At 36.7% G+C, this 21,647-nt stretch overlaps 1 protein-coding gene and 1 long non-coding RNA gene across 8 annotated transcripts in view; one reads left to right on the forward strand and one right to left on the reverse strand.

Annotated features, from left to right (window-relative positions):
• Positions 1–1,889: 1,889 nt before the first annotated feature.
• The window catches only part of PRRC1 (proline rich coiled-coil 1), a 41,994-nt gene continuing 22,236 nt past the window's right edge, over positions 1,890–21,647 (reverse strand). For all 7 annotated transcript variants that reach the window (XM_027098804.1, XM_027098793.1, XM_027098772.1 and 4 more), the window contains 2 exons: positions 16,217–16,319; positions 1,890–3,852 (listed from right to left, as the gene is read on the reverse strand). In XM_027098804.1, the coding sequence (XP_026954605.1) occupies positions 3,643–3,852; positions 16,217–16,319 (313 nt within the window). In that variant the 3' untranslated portion in view covers positions 1,890–3,642. The remainder of the gene's footprint in view (positions 3,853–16,216; positions 16,320–21,647) is intronic.
• On the forward strand, positions 11,034–20,760 carry LOC113615859 (uncharacterized). Its single transcript, XR_003431138.1, has 3 exons — positions 11,034–11,131; positions 12,350–12,389; positions 17,238–20,760. It is a non-coding gene; the product is annotated as an uncharacterized LOC113615859 (long non-coding RNA).

The raw sequence follows: 21,647 nt of genomic DNA on the forward strand, positions 1-21,647 counted from the left end.
CCTTAAAATGAGTTCACTTTATGGATAGTTCCAAAGATTTCCTTCATCCTTAAATTTTTTAATTTCCTTGATAATGACCTTTTCCAATTTTGTTTCTGTTGCCATTTTTTCCCCTCTTCCAGTTAATTCTGAAACAAAGTATAAATTTAACAGGGCTTTTCCTGAGCCCTAAACTGCGTTTTTCTTGTCTATTGAAAACTATTAATAGTTTGTCTTTTGGCAAATAAATCCCCAAATCAATATCCTACTGTCTTTTGGCATGTATCCCTTCCCCCACCAAAACAAAAGAGAAATCCCTCGTCTGGAGATCATAGGCTCAGGATAGCAAAGAGTAATGAGTAAATATATATATATATATATATATATTTTTTTTTTTTACAAGAAAAGATACTCCTGCAGGTCAAGGGTAAATTAAACTCCCCACTGGAGAGGTTTCCTTATGAACACAGGCCTTAACTTCCTGCCTATTACTGCCAATGTATCCTCTCCCCCAAATATTCTGAGTTCTTTAACCTTGAAGTTAAACTCTGGTACACAGTCGACCCTTGAACAACACAGGTTTGCACTGTGCAGGTCCACTTATACACAGATTGTTTTTCAATAAATAAACAGAACAGTATTACATAATCAGTGGTTCGATGATCTCTGATATGGAATTATGGATATGGAGGGCTAACTGTAAAGTTGTACGTGGACTTGAGACTGTACAGAGGGTCAGCTCCCCTAAACCCTCATTGTTCAAGGGTCAACTGTATTTGAATGGTACAGTTCCACTTGAAAGATGATGTTTGAAGCTGCTATTACATAATTCTTGGCATCCAGTAGCCAGTTGAGACAAAAAGGAATATGGGTCCTTCTAATATAATATGAATATGATTAGCATTAAAAAAAATCACTTGGGATATAAGTCGAGGTATTTTTTATTTATGACATATGTACATACGTACAAAATTGGCTTTATCCAATACATCATCCTGCATAGTATCTTAAAAAACAATACCATATTCTGGGAGTAAAAATCTAAGTTTCTTAATTTATGTATAACCTAACATCTTTTAGAACACAGAATATTACCAATTTGGCTTCACAGAACACAAATTCCTGTTTAGAATTTTTTCTAGCCAAGGAACAAAATAAATTCAACAACATCTTAAATTAATTTAGCTGACCCTGAGTATATTACTAATTTGCATAACTTGAATTAATGTATATAATACACTTTCATCTGTACTGTTATCTACTTATATTTATCATACTACCATTTTGTCTATATCCATTCATCTCAATTTTCTACCTCATTAATCCTTGAGAGAAAGAACAAAGAATGGGGAAGTAATAATAAGAAATTCAGAGGAGAAAACTACAGGTATTAGCTCAAACTTTTCCACCCAGAAGTCTGGGGCCCAGCTCTAAGTCCAGGGTTACCTGATAAACTTAATAACAAGACGATATTGATCTGAGTACCTTCTGTCAATTGAGGCTGATGTAAAATTACTCTTCCTGCATTTCTTCCTGTTCTCTTTCACAACACTTAATTAAAAAGTATACAAACTGAGCTTCCCTGGTGGCGCAGTGGTTGAGAGTCCGCCTGCCGACGCAGGGGACACGGGTTCATGCCCCGGTCTGGGAGGATCCCACGTGCCACGGAGCGGCTGGGCCCGTGGGCCATGGCCGCTGAGGCTTGCGCATCCGGAGCCTGTGCTCCGCAACGGGAGAGGCCACAGAGGTGAGGGGCCCGCGTACCGCCAAAAAAAAAAAAAAGTATACAACTTATCAAATTCAGTAAGTAGTTCTGGGAGCACTTCAAAAGAAAAGAAAACACAAACATGACCAAAATAGTAGTGGCAAAGAACTGTGTTAAAGATAGGTTGTCCCAAGATGCTTGAGGGTAAAACTCCCCAGCTCAACTCTCCCAAAAAATGCTAGTGCAAGAATTATAAGGAAACAAGCAAGAAAAGGACAGGGCAGCTGGATGATTGGTGAAGGGAGCCGTGGCCTTAGGTTGATAACCAGCACATCTCATACCAAAATACCAACAGTAAAAGACCTCCTGGCTCACGCTGCCCTGGTGTGTGAGAGGTAATGAGTTACTTTTCTTGCCCCTTGTACAAGAGGGAAATCCAAGAATGAAAAAGTAAACAAGAGGCTGGGAAAGTTGACTGTGGAGTCAGTCATGCACTGATGCCTACATCTCTCTTCTTTCTCTCATTACTTTTAATGACACAGAAGACTGAATGACAACTATACAGTGCATAGAAATTAACACATAACACAGATGGAAAATTAGTACTTAATCTTCTCATCCTCAGGTAAAAAAAACAGAAATCAAACAAGTACTTGAAATATTAATACAAAGCAAACATTACATGAAATGACAGCACAGGATAACAGCTTCAATACCTTAAAAGATTTTATAAGATTGTGCTGATTCTTTTACATCTAAAGAATTATATAGAAGAGTAAATAAAAATTAAATTATGTTTATATAAGAAACTATCTTCAAAAAGTTATTTGAACTTTCAAATATAGAGTTCAAAAGTATATGATGAACTATTTTTGATTTGTATAAATCCCAAAATGGTAAAATATATTATCTGGGGGAAAAAGAAGCTTTCATTAAATACAAACATAATGGACTAAATAAACCAGGTTCACTATAAAACAGTTTCTTGGAAAACTTCCATAGAAAGTAAAGGCAGAATGGCACGAAGTTAGAAAAGCTGTGTTTAAGGCAAACTAAATAAGTAACCTTAAAGTAAGTCATATGATCCCATAAACAACAAAGTAATTTCCTCTCAAAAATTTCTCTATTACAGTCGGAGAAATGAATTAAAGCAGAAATAATGGCTGTTGTCAGAGTTACTTGGAAGCACTGAATACCATTATGCAAAAAAACCCAAATGCTTCTAATTTAAATATGCTTGACTCATTTGCCCCTTAGTTGTCACAGAGCAATGAAAAAAATAAAATGCATTATCCCAGTGTTCATCGTACAGTATGAATGTGAAATGCTGAAACATTAAAAAAAAAATGGAATTTTTCAGGCTATGTGTATAACATGATAACCAAAAAGAAAATGATCGATTCTGTTATTCTGGCCTATGTTAAAAATATGCATAGACAAGTGCACCATCTCCCTACAAGTAGGTGTGTTAGAGTCTCTTGTTGAGCACACGGCTTAACATCAGACCTGTGATCACATGGACACACGAAAAGCTTCCAAGATGGACAGGGAAGAGATTAATCATGAATTAAAAGAAACAATGCTTTTAAACAGTGTTCAGTAAACATGTTCTTTAGTCAACTATTTCTTAAAAAACAAAATAATCAAGTACATATCATTAAGTTAAATATCTTAGCACATGAATTTGCACCTTATAAATCTGGTGTTTCAAACTGTCCTATAAAAATATTTATATATTTTTTGAGAACTATGGTACGTGCAATTATATAATCAGAAAAAGGATCTGTTTCTTTTCATCTACTGGAATGACACCATGCCTTTCTAAGAAAAAAACTGCAGCCCACAGGAAAATGATCAAAACAGCTGGACTGACTGAAGTTGTCCAGTTTAAGAAGGGACTGTCTCTTCTCCACCAGCAGCTCAAAGTTAGCAAGTGTCAGTATCCCAGGCCAGCCTTCTCACATGGTCCCGGGGGACAGGCGCTGTTTATACATGCCTGCTACTGCTTTGGCTGCACTGTAGATCATCTGCCGACGAGACATGCCAGTGAAAGTCATATGCCAATCAGTCCGGCTGACATTGAGTAAGCTCTTCTCCAGGACTTCGCCCACTGTCACCAAAAGGCCCGACCACCTCAGACTGTAGTCCTGGGGAGTTAGACTTTGAGCCTAAGGAAAAAAGAAATCGATATTTTAATACATTAAAAAACATCACTGGAAGTAGTTATGTCATAAGTGACATTTCAAAGTCTCTCAGGTTACTTCTCATAGAGATTATGACAGACCCTGAGAAACACGGCTATGCTGCCAAATGTATGAAGTTACAAGGCTACAAAAAAAACACAAAACAATATTGCACACATGGACTTGATTTACAATGTCCACACTAAGCTCATTTTGTTGTTTAAATACAATCTAAGTCTTAAAGCTAATGACTCTATCTAACAGAGCTCAGTGTCAGAGGGCCTAAGTGTCAGTTCTATATTCAGTGTCACTTTAGGTTAATAAGATTAGTGCTAAAATAGAAATGTTACTTTTATCTTTTTACAGTAATAAAATTCCTTACAATTACAAGAAAGAGAGATAATACTGCATATTAAGGCTTCAACCCTATCAGAAAAGAATTGTTAAATTAATCTGCAGAAGAGTATTCCTGGAAACTTCATTTATGTGTGAATAAGTTAGCACCAATATATATCAAATAACATCCAGTCCAGGAGAGAGCATCAACCACTGTTACATCACTTGTACTTGACCCAGCCTACATCTGCTCCATGGCAATCATTTATTCACCTACACAGGAATGAAAAAATAAACTCACTGCCTGATATCCAAGAATGATACAGTTTTTTGGCTTTAGGGTGGTAAGTATAGTCCAGAGGAGTATAGCCATGTGTAGAAAGGGTCCATGCAGTGATTCCCAAATGTGCTATATATTACAATCGCCTGAGATGCATTTTTTTTTTTTTTTTAACAAAACCACTTTTCATGCTCCACCTAAGACCAATGAATTGGAAACTCACAGATGGTTCCAAGAGAAAGAGCACAATACTTATAAAATAGTTTCTGAGAAATTCTGCTGGGGAGCCTGCTCTGTCTTCCCTTCCACAGGGTACACTGCACTATCAGTATTCTACTATGTTTTAAAGAGAGACAGTAGATAGACCACTATGGTCCTCAGAACTGTGTTTCTCAAATGCGATGTGCACATGAAGCATCTGGGGAGCTTCTAAAGTTGCAGATCCTAATTCCATAGCCTTAGGTTAGGGCCCAAGAGTACTTTTTTTTTTAAGACTAAATGGGCAATGCACAAATCCTTTTTTTCCAGTTTTGAGATACTGACATATATCACTATTTAAGTTTAAGATGTACACCACAATGGTTTCACTTACCTTTATTGTGAAATGATTACCATGATAATCACCCCATATTTAGATACAATAAAAAGAACCAAAAAAAAAAACCTTTTTTCTTTATGACAAGACCTCTTAAGATCTACTCTCTTAACAACTTTCATATAGCATACAATAGTGTTAACTACAGTCACCATCCTATACATCATATCCTCAGTACTTATTTCTCCCGTAACTGGAAGTCTGTACCTTAAGACCACCTTTCTCCTACCACCCTTCCTCAAGCGTGCATTTTTAACAAGTTCCCAGGTGATGATTATGATGCTAGGCCTAGGATCATACTTTTGAGGATCAAAATACTTGACATTATCAGCTAACATCTAGAAACTGGGTTTTTAATTGGGGGAGGAGGGATCATTTATATTTGTTTAACCAGCATAAACTGTATAAAAATTTTTCCTGATTTTCACTAATATATTGATATATGCTGATTATAATCCCCTTAAGGGCTGATTTCTAGTCTCTTAAATTCTCTTAAAAAATTTCAACTACAAGGGAACATAGAATTGAACATCTTGCAGTGGATAAAACAAGAAACAGCGTAGAACTGAAGAGCAAGGACAAGAGGAAGGAATCTCAATACCTATACTTTTGTATCTCAACTTTGTACCTTGTGAAAGAAATGAAATGACAGCAGAAATGGCAAAACAAAAAGCAAACGACACTCTTTGAATACCACTGTTCACAGTTAACCACATTAAGAGCCTGTGTGTACTTTTCCAGGCCTTTTTGTCCTATTCATTTACATACATTTTAAAGTATATATGGGTATATGTGTGTGTGTGTATATATGGATACTACATGCAGTTTATTTTCACTTAGCAATGTCACAGACAAATTTGAATATTAGTATATATAGTTTTATTAGTATATATACTTTTGATGCTTTGTTCCTGGAGCATAATGTCTGTTTCTTTCCAATATATATTTTTAAAACAGAATAAAAATTGCCCTTGCAGTGATCAGACATCTAGCAAAAGAGTCACCAACATTTTCTGAAAAGGGTCACGTAGGAAATATCTTAGGCTTTGTGGGCCAGACAGTCTCTATAGCAACTACTCAATTCTCCTGCTGTAGCCAAAAAAGCAGCTGTAAACAGTATGTAAACAAACGGGCCCAGGTATGTTCTTTACAAAAAAACACTTCTTTACAAAAACAGGGGTCAGGCCAGATTTGGCTGTAAGACTTTTTTCTTTTTTTTTTTTGTGCTAGTCCCTGATTTCAAGCAATGTAAGAATGACAGTGACAGAAGCAGCCTTACAATTACAAGGTTCCTAATGTTTTACCATTAGATCTGATTTTTGCTTTGACTTACCAGTATACACATACCCTTCTAATCCTAATTAGCTAAGAGTTATTAGCACGGTTGTAATTTCTTTTTTTTTCTTTTTAATTTTTATTGGAGTGTAATTGATTTACAACGTTGTGTTAGTTTCAGGTGTACAGTGAAGTGAATCAGTTATACATGTATCCACTCTTTTAGATTCCTTTCCATTATAGGCCATTAGAGAGTACTGAATAGAGTTCCCTGTGGTATACAGTAGGTTCTTATCAGTTATCTATTTCATATAGAGTAGTGTTTATATGTCAATCCCAATCTCCCAATTTATCCCTTCCCCCCTACCCCCCCCTTGGTAACCATAAGTTTGTTTTCTACATCTGTGACTGTTTCTGTTGTAAGTATGTTCATTTGTACCCTTTTTGTATATTCCACATATAAGCTATATCATATGATATTTTTCTTTCTCTGGCTTACTTAGTATGACAATCTCTAGGTCCATCCATGTTGCTGCAAATGGCATTATTTTGATCTTTTTTATGGCTGCATAATATTCCATTGTATACATGTACCACATCTTCTTTATCCATTCATCTATCGATGGACATTTAGGTTGCTTCCATGTCCTGGCTATTATAAATAGTGCTGCAATGAACATTGAGGTGCATGTATCTTTTCAACTTATGGTTTACTTCCGGATATATGCCCAAGAGTGGATTGCTGGATCATATATTAGCTCTATTTTTAGTTTTTTAAGGAACCTCAACACTATTCTCCATGTGGCTGTACTAATTTACATTCCCACCAACAGTGTAGGAGGGTTTCCTTTTCTCCACACCCTCTCCAGCATTTATTATTTGCAGACTTTTTGATGATGGCCACTCTAACTGGTGTGAGGTGGAACCTCACTGTAGTTTTGATTTGCATCTCTCTAATGATTAATGATGTTGAGCATCTTTTCATGTGCTTTTTACCCATCTGTATGTCTTCTTTGTAGAAATGTCTATTTGGGTCTTCTGCCCATTTTTTTTGATTGGGTTGTTTTTTTTTATATTGAGCTGCATGAGCCGTCTGTATATTTTGGAGATTAATCCCTTGTCAGCTGCTTCATTTGCAAATACCTTCTCGCATTCTGAGGGCTGTCTATTCATTTTGTTTATGGTTTCCTTTGCTGTGCAAAAGCTTTTAAGTTTAATTAGGTCCCATTTGTTTATTTTTGATTTTATTTCCATTACTCTAGGAGGTGGATTGAAAAAGATCTTGCTGTGATTTATGTCAAAGAGTGTTCTGCCTGTTTTCCTCTAAGAGTTTTATAGTATACGGTCTTACATTTAGGTCTTTAATCCATTTTGAGTTTATTTTTGTGTATGGTGTTAGAGAATGTTCTAATTTCATTCTTTTACATGTAGCTGTCCAGTTTTCCCAGCAGCACTTACTGAAGAGACTGTCTTCTCCATTGTATATCCTTGCCTCCTTTGTCATAGATTAGTTGACCATAGGTGCATGGGTTTATCTCTGGGCTTTCTATCCTGTTCCGTTGATCTATATTTCTGTTTTTGTGCCAGTACCATACTGTCTTGATTACTGTAGCTTTGTAGTATAGTCTGAAGTCAGACAGCCTGATTCCTCCAGCTCCGTTTTTCTTTCTCGAGATTGCTTTGGCTATTTGGGGTCTTTTGTGTTTCCACACAAATTGTATATTTTTTTGTTCTAATTCTGTGAAAAATGCCATTGGTAATTTGATAGGGATTGCATTAAATCTGTAGATTGCTTTGTATAGTATAGTCATTTTCACAATATTGATTCTTCCAATCCAAGAACATGGTATATCTCTCGACCTGTTCGTGTAATCTTTGATTTCTTTCATCAGTATCTTACAGTTTTCTGAGTACAGGTCTTTTACCTCATTAGGTAGGTTTATTCCTAGGTATTTTATTCTTTTTGATGCGATGGTAAATGGGGTTGTTTCCTTAATTTCTCTTTCTGACCTTTCATTGTTAGTGTATAGGAATACAAGAGATTTCTGTGTATTAATTTTGTATCCTGCATCTTTACCAAATTCATTGATTAGCTCTAGTAGTTTTCTGGTAGCATCTTTAGGATTTTCTATGTATAGTATCGTGTCATCTGCAAACAGTGACAGTTTTACTTCTTCTCTTCCATTTGGATTCCTTTGGATTCCTTTTATTTCTTTTACTTCTCTGATTGCTGTGGCTAGGACTTCCAAAACTATGTTGAATAAGTTGTGAGAATGGACATCCTTGTCTTGTTCCTGATCTTAGAGGAAATGCTTTCAGTTTTTGACCGTTGAGAACAGTGTTTGCTGTGGGTTTGTTGTGTATGGCCTTTATTATGTTGAGGTAGGTTCCCTCTATGCCCACTTTCTGGAGTTTTTATCATAAGCAGGTGTTGAATTTTGTCAAAAGCTTTTTCTGCATCTATTGAGATGATCATATGTTTTTTATTCTTCAGCTTGTTAATGTGGTGTATCACACTGATTTGTGGAAATTGAAAAAACCTTGCATCCCTGGATAAATCCCACTTGATCATGGTGTATGATCCTTTTAATGTGTTGTTTGATTCTGTTTCCTAGTATTTTGTTTAGGATATTTGTGTCTATGTTCATCACTGATATCGGCCTGTAATTTTCTTTTTTTTGTGATAACTTTGTCTGGTTTTGGTAGCAGGGTGATGGTGACCTTGTAGAATGAGCTTAGGGAGTGTTCTTTCCTCTGCAATTTTTTGGAAGAGTTTCAGAAGGGTAGGTGTCAACTCTTCTCTGAATGTTTGATAGAATTCACCTGTGAAGCCATCTGGTCCTGGCCTTTTGTTTGCTGTTAGATTTTCAATCACAGTTTCAACTTCAGTACTTGTGAGTCATATTTTCTATTTCTTCCTGGTTCAGTCTTGGAAGGCTATACCTTTCTTATCTGTCCATTTTTTCTAGGTTGTCCATTTTATTGGCATATAGTTGCTTGTAGTAGTCTCTTATGATCCTTTGTATTTCTGTGGCATCTGTTGTAACTTCTTTTTCATTTCTAATTTTATTGATTTGCACCCTCCCCTTTTTTTCTTGATGAGTCTGGCTGAAGATTTATCAATTTTGTTTATCTTTTCAAAGAACCAGCTTTTAGTTTCATTGATCTTTTCTATTTTTTCTTCATCTCTATTTTATTGGGTTGGCCAAAAAGTTCTTTCAGTTTTAAGTAAAAATAAAAGACACAGTTTTTCATTTTCACCAAGAATTTTATTGAACAATGTATTTACTAACTGAATGAACTTTTTGGCCAACCCAATACTTATTTTTGCTCTGATCTTTATCATTTATTTCCTTTTGCTAATTTAGGGGTTTTTTTTTTTTTGGTTGTTCTTCTTTCTCTAGTTGCCCAACAAGGTGGAAATTTTAAAAAGTTATGAAGACATAGGTGAATAAAGTAAATTTTGATTGGGATGAAACAGAGGAAACAGGAGATTCACAGAACTTATCCCAGCAGGGTGGAAATCTTCAGATGGCCATTAAGAAACAGGATGAATAAAACAGACATAGGTGGGATTAAAACAGGTTTTAACACAGCACTACCAAAGGTTGAGTGGGACTCCCTGCTGGTTCCCCAACACTGAAGGGCCCCAAATAAGTCTGCTCTATTTATCCTAGTTAGGAGAAATTTTAAAAGTCTGAAGGTAGAAATGATAATGAGAAATTTAAGCAGCAATCAATTGGGGCAGTGACTAGGCAGATTAATCAAGATAAAGACTGACAAATGGGCCAAAACCCCTTGGCTCAAACCCTAGCTGGGGACCCAAAGACTTTTGTACAAGAGTAAAATGGTCAGGAGTGGAGAAGAGACGTTTCCCTTGAGCTGTGTTACCAAAGTCCACTAGTGAAGGCCTGATGTGTGCTACAATTAGACTGAAAGAAAGTAAAAATGTAATGGTTGATAGAATTATGAAAGTTGACACTTCCCCTACCTAGTATTACAAAACCAAAACCCACTGATGAAGTCTCAATGGGGGCTATAGTGAGGAACATAAGTGATGATGGAATTACAGTATAAGTTTGTAGGAGACTTGGTGTGTTTGAACTGGTTTCATGTGAAGTGACGGTGTTTTTTTTCACCTGATTATATTTTGGGGATGGACACTGTATCTCACTGGGGAACGTTTCCCTTATCTAGTATTGTAAAACAGAAGGGATGGAAGGCCACCCGTCAAGCATTATTAACTGGACATGCTCTATGGAACCAGTAAGATTGTCTGAGCCTGCAGTGTGGAATAGAAGTTGGAGTGCTGGTAGGGACAAAACTCTCTGCGCCACAGCCCTATGTGGAACGTAGACTGAGGCTTATGGCAAAAATCTGTGAGTGCCTCCCAGCAATGACTACTTGAACTTCGAACTACAGAATTTCCATTTGAGGGGTGTTTACTACCTAGCCACTGGACATTATTAATTGAAGCTACTCAGATGACTAAAGGGCATAAAATGATACTGAAATGTGAAATACCCAAAACGTCTGGGATGATGGAGAAACACCCTAATAGGGATGGCAGTGCCCGGAAGAGTTCCACCATAATGGAAACGGTTTATACAGGAACATGCTGTCTGGGGAATACAGGGAGAAGACTAACAAGCTCGGTGTCTCTTTTCCTCTAGGACAGATCGTAACTGACCAACCAAGAGCTGCTTGGTTCATGGGTAGCAGTTCCAAGGTGGATGGATAACATACTATTTGGAAGTCCACTGCTCTGACTGAGGAAGGTAAAAACAAATCAGACAGGCAAGGCTGAACTGCATGCTGTTTTCCCAGCAGTGATGAAAGGATTGAACAGTGATATAATCTCCTATCTTCTGGTTTTTACTGAGTCATGGGCAGCGGTCAATGGCCTGGCCATATGGTCAGGCAGGAGGGCAATGGAAACCTGGCCTATTAAAAGGATGCCCATATGGGACACACAACCCTGTGGAAATCACTGTGGGAACTGGAGGGATGCACTAAACTAGAACATGTTGATGCCCATCAGAAGAACTCCTTTCCAGGCTTGGAAGGTGAATGGAATCAACAATCAGATATCCCCCTGCTCTCTCTCAAGACGGCCACCTGGGTCCATGAAGTGAGTGAATATGGGGTTAGTGCAGCAATGCAGAGATGGGCTGAATCTAGACCCATTCTTCTTGTACACTCTGAGTCACAAAATGCCAATAAAAACTGTTCTGTCGACCAGCAAAAAAGACAGAGACTGCAGATGGCTATGTGGCAGATTTCCTGTTAGGAAGGCCCTGAACATAGCAAGTTAGTTGGTAGCCTTGGGGGACTACAAACGGTTCTTTACAGGTAGAGACAGTGACTCTAGGCGGGGCTTTTCTTACCCAGTGGTAGAGGCAAATGCTCAGTTACAGTTTCTGGTTCAGCACTCTATGTTGTTGTTGTTGTTGTTTTTAACACCTTTATTGTAACTATGTTTTTAATCTTTGTTACAACTCCTAAGGGCCTTTAGGGCAAGATGTGCCTTCACTCCATCTGAAAAAATGGGGCTAACAGTGATTGCTGCTATATGGGCTGGTGGTAAAGACAGCCCACCTGTTCTGCACCTATGTAACCTTAACTTATCTGAATAGAAGTGGATGAGGGGGAGGCATCTGCTAGCCTAGTATTGCTGTCTGTAATCTAGACCAGTTGCTGAACCTAATGTCCCTTCCAAAGGTGGAGAAGTTTGGATATGAAAGGAGAAAAAGGCAAAAAAAAAAAAAAAAAAAAAGGCTCAGAGCAAGAGATGATACCATCTCTTAGCTCTATTATACTACATGCCTGAAAGGGTGAAGCCATATAGTGTATCTCTGACACCCCTCCTGCTGTTTTTTTAAATTGAAGTATAGTTGGTTTACAATGTTGGGTTAGTTTCAGGTATACAGCAAAATGATTCATTTATACATATGTATGTACAGATCTATTCTTTTTCGGATTCTTTTTCATTATAGACTACTACGAAATATTGAATACTGTATAGCACAGGAAACTGTAAGTCCTTGTTATCTACTTTTTATATAGTAGTGTGTATTTGTTAACCCCAAACTCCTGATTTATCTCCTTGCCCCATGCCGCCACTATCCCCTTTGGTAACCAAAAGTTTGCTTTCTATGTCTCTGAGTCTATTTCTGTTTTCTAAATAAGTTCATTTGTACCATTTTTTTTTTTTTACATATAAGTGATATGTATTTGTCTTTCTGTCTGACTTACTTAGTATGATAATCTCTAGATCCATCCATGTTGCTGCAAAATGACATTATTTCATTCTTTTTAATGGCTGAGCAATATTCCGTTGTATATATGTACACCACATCTTCTTTATCCAGTCATCTGTTGATGAACATTTAGGTTGATTCCATGTCTTGGCAATTGTAAATAGTGCTGCTGTGAACATAGGGGTGTACGTATCTTTTCAAATTAGAGTTTTTGCCTCTTCTAGGTATATGCCCAGGAGTTGGATTGCAGGATCATATGATAGCTCTATTTTTAGTTTTTTTATGGACCCTCTATACTGTTCTCCATACATTCCCACCAACAGTGCAGGAGGATTTCCTTTTCTCCACACCCTCTCCAGCATTTATTATTTGTATACTTCTTGATGATGGCCATTCTGACTGGTGGGAGGTGATAACCTCATTGTGGTTTTGATTTGCATTTCTCTAATAATTATTGATGTTGAGCATCTTTTCATGTGCCTGTTGGTCATCTGTATGTCTTCTTTGAAGAAAAGTCTCTGGGTCTTCTGCCCATTTTTTGATTGGGTTGTTTTTTTGTGGTAGAGTTTTATGAGCTGTTTGTATATTTTGGAGATTAATCCCTGTTGGTTGCTTCCTTTGCAAGTATTTTCTCCCATTCTGCTGGTTGTCTTTTCATTTTGTTCATGGTTTCCTTTGCTGTACAAAAGCTTTTAAGGTTTAATTAGGTCCCATTTGTTTATTTTTGCTTTTATTTCCATTACTCTGGGAGACGTATCCAAAAAATATTGCTGTGATTTATGTCAGAGTCTTCTGCCTATGTGTTCCTCTAAGAGTTTTATAGTATCCAGTGTTACATTTAGGTCTTGAATCCACGTTTGAGTTTATTTTTGTACATGATGTTAGAGAATGTTCTAATTTCATTCTTTTACATGTAGCTGTCTACTTTTTCCAGCACCACTTATTGAAGAGACTATCTTTTCTCCATTGTATATCCTTATCTCCTTTGCTGTAGATAAACCGACACACCTGTGGTCAATTAATTTCCAGACTTTCTACCCTGTTACATTAAATCTGTGTATTTGTGCCAGTACCATACTGTTTTTGATGACTGTAGCTTTGTGGCATAGTCTGAAGTCAGGGAGTGTGATTCCTCCAGCTTCATTCTTCTTAAGATTGTTTTGGCTATTAGGGGTCTTTTGGTTTCCAGCCAAATTTTAAAATTATTTGTTCTAGTTCTGTGAAAAATGCCATTGGTAATTTGATAGGGACTACACTGAATCTGTAGATTGCCTTAGGTAGTATGGTCATTTTAACAATATTGATTCTTCTATCCAAAACCATGGTATCTTTCCATTTGTGTCATCTTCAATTTCTTTCATCAGTCTTAAACAGTTTTTGGAGTACAGGTCTTTTGCCTCCTTACATAGGTTGATCCCTAGGTATCTTATTCATTTTGATGTGAATGGTAAATGGGATTGCTTCATTAATTTCTTCCTTAATTTCTCTTTCTGAGAACTTAAGAAAACAATTTTCCACTCCTGCTTTTGAAACCTGCATACCCATGTGCCCTCATGCTGGGAGACTTTCTCATGATATGACAATGTACTAAATAGTTATTAATGACAAACTGGGATGCCAGGTATCATTTAACATTTATGACTGTTTTACTATAAGGGATACATGTTCAAAGATCAGGGAGTGGATTGTGATATTCTGATTTATAAAGTATAAAGGACAGGGTTTAGACAGTTTCTTGGTTGGTGAAGGTGTGGAGATCTGGAGAGAGTGGAGCACTAGGAGAGGGTATGGAAGCTCCACCTCCTTTCTCCATAGCTTGCCCTATGCATCTCTTCCATCTGGCTGCTGCTGACTTATATCCTTTTATAATAAACCTGTGATCTAGGGTGAAGTGGGTTTCCTGCATTCTGTGAGCTGCTCTAGCAAATGAGAATCTCTGATTTCCTCTGATATACAGCCAGTCAGTCAGAAGTTCAGGTAACAACCTGGACTTGTGATTGATAGGTGTCTGGAAAGGAGGGGTGCAGGCAGTCTTGTCGGACTGAGCCCTTAACCTGTGGGATAGGTGTCAGAATTGAGTTGAATTATAGGATATCCACACGATATCCAGCTGTTCCTAAGAACTGCTAGGTGGCATGGGGAAAACTACACCCCCACACACACTTTAATGTTCTAATAAATACATTTCAAACTTTTATTAGTTTTACTGTTTACTTAAGTGATACTGACTGTATTATAATTTATTTTTTCATTAGGTTACAAGCTAGTCTCACAGAATAAAATGGAAAACTTTCTACCTCTATGCACGAGAATCACGTATTACGTATTCGTTGAATACCTTGTAGACCTCACAACACCATTAAAACTCAGTGATTTTTTTGGAGCTAGATGAAACTCTTGCATCAAAAGGCTTCACTAAGATAATTAGGTTAAATCATATGAAACTGCCAAAATGTGACTGGTTTTGATCAACCTAATGGTTATAAACTGCCATTGTTGATTCAAGAATATTTTCCTAGAAAATCAACCGTTTTCTGTAATTTTTCTAAATTATTGTACAATAGCGTACAATCTTTTAATCACCTTCACATTGGAGTGAGTTTAATAGTACCATGTATAAAAATGTCTTCAACTTCTGAAGAGAAAACTTCTGAAGAGAAATTTTGGTAAAATTATGGTATAAGTAAGTAAAGGTTCAATAAACTTAAAAATTCCAAGCATAAATTCTTATTCCCCATCTAACCTGTAAACCCCTAAGAAGGCCACAGGTTGCTTTCAGGGGCTCTGTAAACATGTGAGCCAAATTTATATGTGAGTGCATACATCATACATGCATGCTTTTGGGGGAGAACCCAGTAGCTTTAGCAAATTCTCAAATACCTAAAGTCCCAAATAACTTTAGAGAGTTTTGAAATGACATTTAACAAGGTACATACATAAAAATGTGATGGAAATTCTATTAAATGGAAGACAGGAAAAATACCATTTCAGAGTACAAAGATTCCAATGTAAACAAACTTAACATTCTATTTCATTTAAGGATTAAAAGTACATAAAAATATAGAAGGAATGAAAACCATTTTATATTAATGCTAACATTCTTCTGGAAACTATGTGGATAGGTAGACATTTTTCAACAAACCGAAAAGACATGTGACTTTCATCCAAGGTTTGTAAACTTCTAAATGTGTTTCTACATGTTTTTAGAGCTGAACAAACTAAAGAGGAAGATGAGGACAATCGAGTAACAGTAACAGCAGAAAATAAAATGTGAGATAAAGGAGACAGTTAATGAAAGGTGAACACAATTTTTTTTTCCAATCACAAGGTAGTGAACACAATCATAAAAAGAGGGAAAACAATGAGAAAAAGAGGATTAACCATGTAATGGCTTGACAAAGACCGCTGGAAAACGAAAAAGTAGGGAGGTACTGAAACAACATGGAAGGAATAGAAAATTGAAAAGCAAAGAGAAAAGGCTAAAAGGAGCAAAGAGAAAAGGCTAAAAGGAACAAGTGAAGCAAAACAATGAAAAATCTTATTTTGAAAACAGTATTTCAGGTTTCTCTGAAGCATAATGAAAAAGAAAAGGATAAAACTAACCTGTTGTACAAATTCCAAGGGTACTGGTGTGGCCTGTGTAAATGCTTCTAGATGAATACCATGCACAGGGTCTTCAACTATCAGACAGCCAATGTCAAACCATCTGCAACAGAATGCATGAGTTTCACACTGTGTATGTGCTAAATGAGTTATGGTGAATAGATAAAGTACTAACATTCCAGATTGACTAGAAAAACATTTCCTTGAAATTTTCAATAGGACAATCTATAAAACAACATATAAAATTACTCTGTTGGCTTAATTCAGAGAAGGAAAAACAACAAAGAAAAAATAATTGAAATTACTCATCATGGAAAGTTCCTTTTCTTGCTAAGATTTGGAGAAAAGAATGGCAATTAGGGGTGCTCAAATATGCAACAGATAAATCTACTCATTTGAAAATTCAAATAACATCGTAATTAAAAATGTCACTTGCTAAAATATGGGAAAATTTATATTACCAACTCTATAATTAATATATAGGCAAGTTGCAAAGTTACTATAAAAATAAACTCATTCAGGAAATAACAAATCCTCTCCTCATTCCTGATAATTCCTTCTAATCACACTTTCTGAATTGTTCACAACGAATCAGTTTGAAAACAGCCTCATGAAATCAAGAAAACTTTCTTCAATTTAAAGATACACGTAAAAAGTGATAGTTAAAAACTGACTTAGGTGAGGTCATCTGTAATATCACTAGCATTTTAACTAGCCAGAATCAGGAAATCATGAGTTTAAATAAGATACAGATCAAGAAAATTTTAAAATATACAGATTAAAGTGAGATGAAATACAATATGATTAGGAAACTTATTTACATATTCAAAGAAACAACAAAACAATGTGTAGAATAACTTTCAGTGTTTATAATGTCTGTAGTATTCACATCCTAAAATTTTCCTTTAAATTAAGAACCTTAAATAGTTATTTTATTTATTATATGAATCATCATTTTAAATAATTTATTTGGTATATGATGAATCAGTGTTTTATTTTATATGATTTGTGTATTATGCAGATGGCAGAGAATAACTGTAGTGACTAAGCTTCCAGGCACAGCACGGACGTCCTGAAAAGCAGCAATCCTGAAGGTACGAGCAGTCTCCCCTACAATGCCGGTGATCACACGAGAAAAACTCCCCTTCCTCTCCAAACTACTGTCACGCTCCCGAGCGTGTCAACCTGGATATCCCATCCTTCTCAACTCAAATCTAAACTGCCGTCACTGTCATGCCCACCGAGACCTCTTCCATTTCCCTGACTAGTGCTATTGGCTGAGGAAACGCTGTCTTCTCTCTCCTTCCTCCTGTCCTTCCACCAGCAGGAGGAAAAGTTGTGGTCTCCACTGTTCGCACTCAAGGACAATTGCTGAAGAATGCTCTCCTTCTCCTCACCCTCTCCATGTGGTTGGGGAAGTAAGACAGACTCGACCAATCCCATATGGAAGCTACTTAGACTTAAAAAAGGCTTAAGAATGGTGGTTCCAAGACATTTAGATTTCATGTAGCAGAAAAAAAATCAAAATAGCACCTGAGGAGCTGACACAGGTATGCCAATTTGTATTTTACCAAAGAAAGACCATCCACTACCACCAGTCACTTCACAGAAGGACATTTTAACCCATTTCACACATAACCCTTGGTTTTAGAACTTGATAGGTTAATCTCAGAATAAGGACAAATCATGTTCACACAGGTTATTTTTCCATTTTGGTATAAAACATGCTAATTTCCCTCATGTAGCATGAACTGATGCAAAGTTTATCACAAACAGCTAGGTCTATACTGGCTTTACTATTAGGAGGCAAACACCAATGGTCTTTTCTTGACTCAGTTATAAGCATGTATTTTCCTGACTATCTTCTGTCCATTTATTTTTCATGGGAACACCACAGAGAGAAGTAGCCAAAGCAAACGATCAAGTGTTTGTTTTGGGTCATGGGTTTGCTGTTTGTTCTCATGTCCTTCCTCTAGTCCCCTTCTGTATCTTAATATTACAGCCTTTTCACCCTCTCCTCCTTAAGCCATACTGGAAACCATCCACAGACTTCCTAATACCAATTACTATTCCTAATCTTCCTTATTTGCTAGTCTTCTGCTCAAAAAAAGGTAGGAAAAATAGCACATCTAGGTATGATGGAGCAGTTGATGGCAGACCAGTGCTCCCAATGAAAAGCTGGATGAGTACACAAGTCATATCTAATGGCATCCAAGAGCTGTAGAAGCAAGGAAGAGAAAATGGAGTAACATTCTGGACAGGGACAACCTTTCAAAGGTATGCTGAAGATTTTCAGCTGACCCTGAGCACAACCCAGCCTGGACTCAGGTCAGTCTATCTAAAGTGCACCAAACTACCCCTTCCACACACCTCACTACTCTGTTTATTAGAGGGAAGAGTGAACCTTCTCAAAATTACCTCAAGGCTCTCGAGTTTCTTATAAACAATGCCTGGCCTTCAAAGATTATGAGGCATCCACAAAGACAGCACCTTATCGTCACACCAAAAGGAGGCTAAAAGAGGCCCACACACTGGATTCAGTAGACAAAGATCTTAAAATAAATATGACTCATATTCAAGGAAAGAGAGAGGTAAAGATAGTCGAAGTAGAAAATACAGGTATTCAATAGTAAATTAAATCTACTTTTTAAAAAAAATCAATGTATGGGCTACACAGCAGAAGAATCAGAGTGAGGAAGTAGGGGAAAGAGAGGACTGACCAAATGAGAACTCTGAGGCACAGTCAGAAGGTGAACAAGCATGTAATTATAGTCCTAGAAAGAGAAGAGAGAAAATGGGCCAGAAGCCAATTCTGAAGATCCAATGGCCAAGGACTTTCCAAAACTGATGAAAGACATAAAATCCAATGAAAGAAAGAATCAAGCTCAGGGAATCCACAAAAATTCAATACCTAAGCAAACACACACCCCTGTACCTACCATACAAAACTGCAAAAATAAAATGACAGAAAAAATCCTAAATGCAGCTAAACAATACATTCTTTTCACAGAAACAAGCTGGATAGCTGATGTAACAGAAATGATGGAAGCCAGAAAACAGTACAACAGCATCTTTAAAGTACTGAAAGAAAAGATCTGCCAATCCGGACTTCTACATCCAGAAAAAAACACCCTGTGAAAATAAAGGTGCTTTAAAGGCACTTTCAGACAAAAGCTGAGAGAACTCCTGGCTAAAGTCTTCCATCACAATGTATATAGTACCAAAGGATGCTCTTTAGGCAGAATGACAATGATCCCAGACAGAAAAACCAAAAATGCAGGCAAGAATTCAGAGAATAAATATAAGTGAATAGAGTGTACAGAACTATACTAATATCTTAGGAGTTTAAAATATATACACAATTAAGATACTTAATACTGCAAAAGATGAAGGGGGTAAATGGTATTGAAAGTAGTTCAGTATTATCAAAGTCATAATTTTTATTAAAACATAATACGTGGAAAAAGGCACAACGGAATCTCTAAGGTAGCCCTTAAATGAATATTTCAGTTTCCCCCTCTGTTAACCTTTTAATATTCATCATCACTGGATGGTTGCTTGGTGCTTACATAGAAAGTTCAAACTTCCCAACCTAGCAATCAAAGCTCTTCCAGCTACTTTCTGATTTCCTATCCAACAGTGTTCAGCCAAGCTGATAAAATCACTGACCCCTGAATACATCTTAATCATCGTCACACTTCTCCTCCATGCAGAATGTCCTAGCTATTCTTTTCTACTTAACCAAATAATTCAGCTCAAGTCCCAATCATTCACGGATCTTACCTGACACCATCTCCACATCAAGTTAATTCCATTGAAAATGTACATAGCATTTTATGTACAGCCCACGTGCAGCAACGAAGACCCAATGCAGCCAAGAATTTAAAAAATAAAAAAATATGTTCCTCTACTGACAGGTGTTTGGTGATACCTATCAGTGTGAAAAGATATTTAAAAAAAAAAAAGATGAATTATGTTGCTGGAGGGTTTTTCCAAACTAGATGAGGTAGTGTTCAACAGAACTCAAACCTAGTGACTGCCTCCAGGCCCTCTTGCCATACCTTCCATTACTCTGAATGACTGTGTAAATGATTGTCACTGGAGGTCAACATCCAAGCCAATAACTAAATCACTGTATCATATGTAATTGATTATTAACACAATCTTAGCATGCAGGGAACACAATGTCCATTTTATAATTAAAAAGGAGAAACGAGCAGAAAGGTGAGCTGAGCTACACAGGTCACACAGCTAGTTAGATGACAGAGCTAGACCAGAACGTAATTTTCTCTCTGGGTCTAAAATAGGATACATTTTTTTACTAGATGTTCAGTGTAAGCAATCATATTTTGCTCCTAAGAGAAACATAATAAGCCTCTTACTGAACCATTATACGCCAACAAACTGGACAACCTAGAAGAAATGCATAAATTCCTAAAAACACACAACCTGAATCAAAAGAAACAGAAAATCTTAACAAATGGATTACTTGTAAGGAGACCGAATCAGTAATCAAAAACCTCCCAACACACAAAAGTCCAGAACCAGATGGTGTCACTGGTGAATTCTACCAAAGATTTAGAGAAGAATTAATACCAATCTTTCTCAAACTCTTCCAAAAAATAGAAGATGAGACACACTTCCAAACTCATTTTACAAGGCCAGCATTACCCTGATACCAAACCCAGACAAGGACACTACACAGAAGAAAATTAAAGGCCCAATATCCCTGAAAAGCAGAGATGTAAAAACCCTCAGTGAAATACTAGCAAACCGGATTCTACAATGCATTAAAAGGATCTATACCATAATCAAGTGGGCCAGGGATGCAAGGATGGTTCAGAATGTGCCAATAAATCAATGTGCTACACCACATTAACAAAATGAAAGATAAAATCATACAGTCATGTCAACAGAGCTATAAAAAGTATTGGACAAAATTCGACACCCATTAATGACAAAAACTCTCAACAGAGTGGATACAGAAGGAACATACCTCAACATAATCAAAGTCATATATGGCAAGCGCATAGCTAATATACTCAACAGTGAAAAGCTAAAAAGCTTTTACCTCTAAGATCAAGACAAGAATGCCCGCTCTTCCCACTTTCATTCAGCATGGTATTGGAAGTCCTAGTCAGAGTAATTAGGCAACAAAAAAAATGCATCCAAATCAGAAAGGAAGAAGTAAAACGGTCACTATTTGCACATGACATATTATATATAGAAAAACCTAAAGCTACCACCAAAAAACTGTTAAAACTAGTAAATTCAGTAAAGTTGCAGGATACAAATTCAATACCCCAAAATTTCTTGTATTTCTATACACTAATAGCAAACTATCAGAAGAAAAAAATTTTAAATACCATTTACAATTAGATCAAAAAGAATAAAATAGTTAGTTAGGAATATATTTAACCAAGCAGGTGAA

Source organism: Aethalodelphis obliquidens, unplaced genomic scaffold (genome assembly GCF_003676395.1).
Source record: "Aethalodelphis obliquidens isolate GAN/ISIS:26980383/991018 unplaced genomic scaffold, ASM367639v1 scaffold4, whole genome shotgun sequence".
Lineage (NCBI taxonomy): Eukaryota > Metazoa > Chordata > Mammalia > Artiodactyla > Delphinidae > Aethalodelphis > Aethalodelphis obliquidens.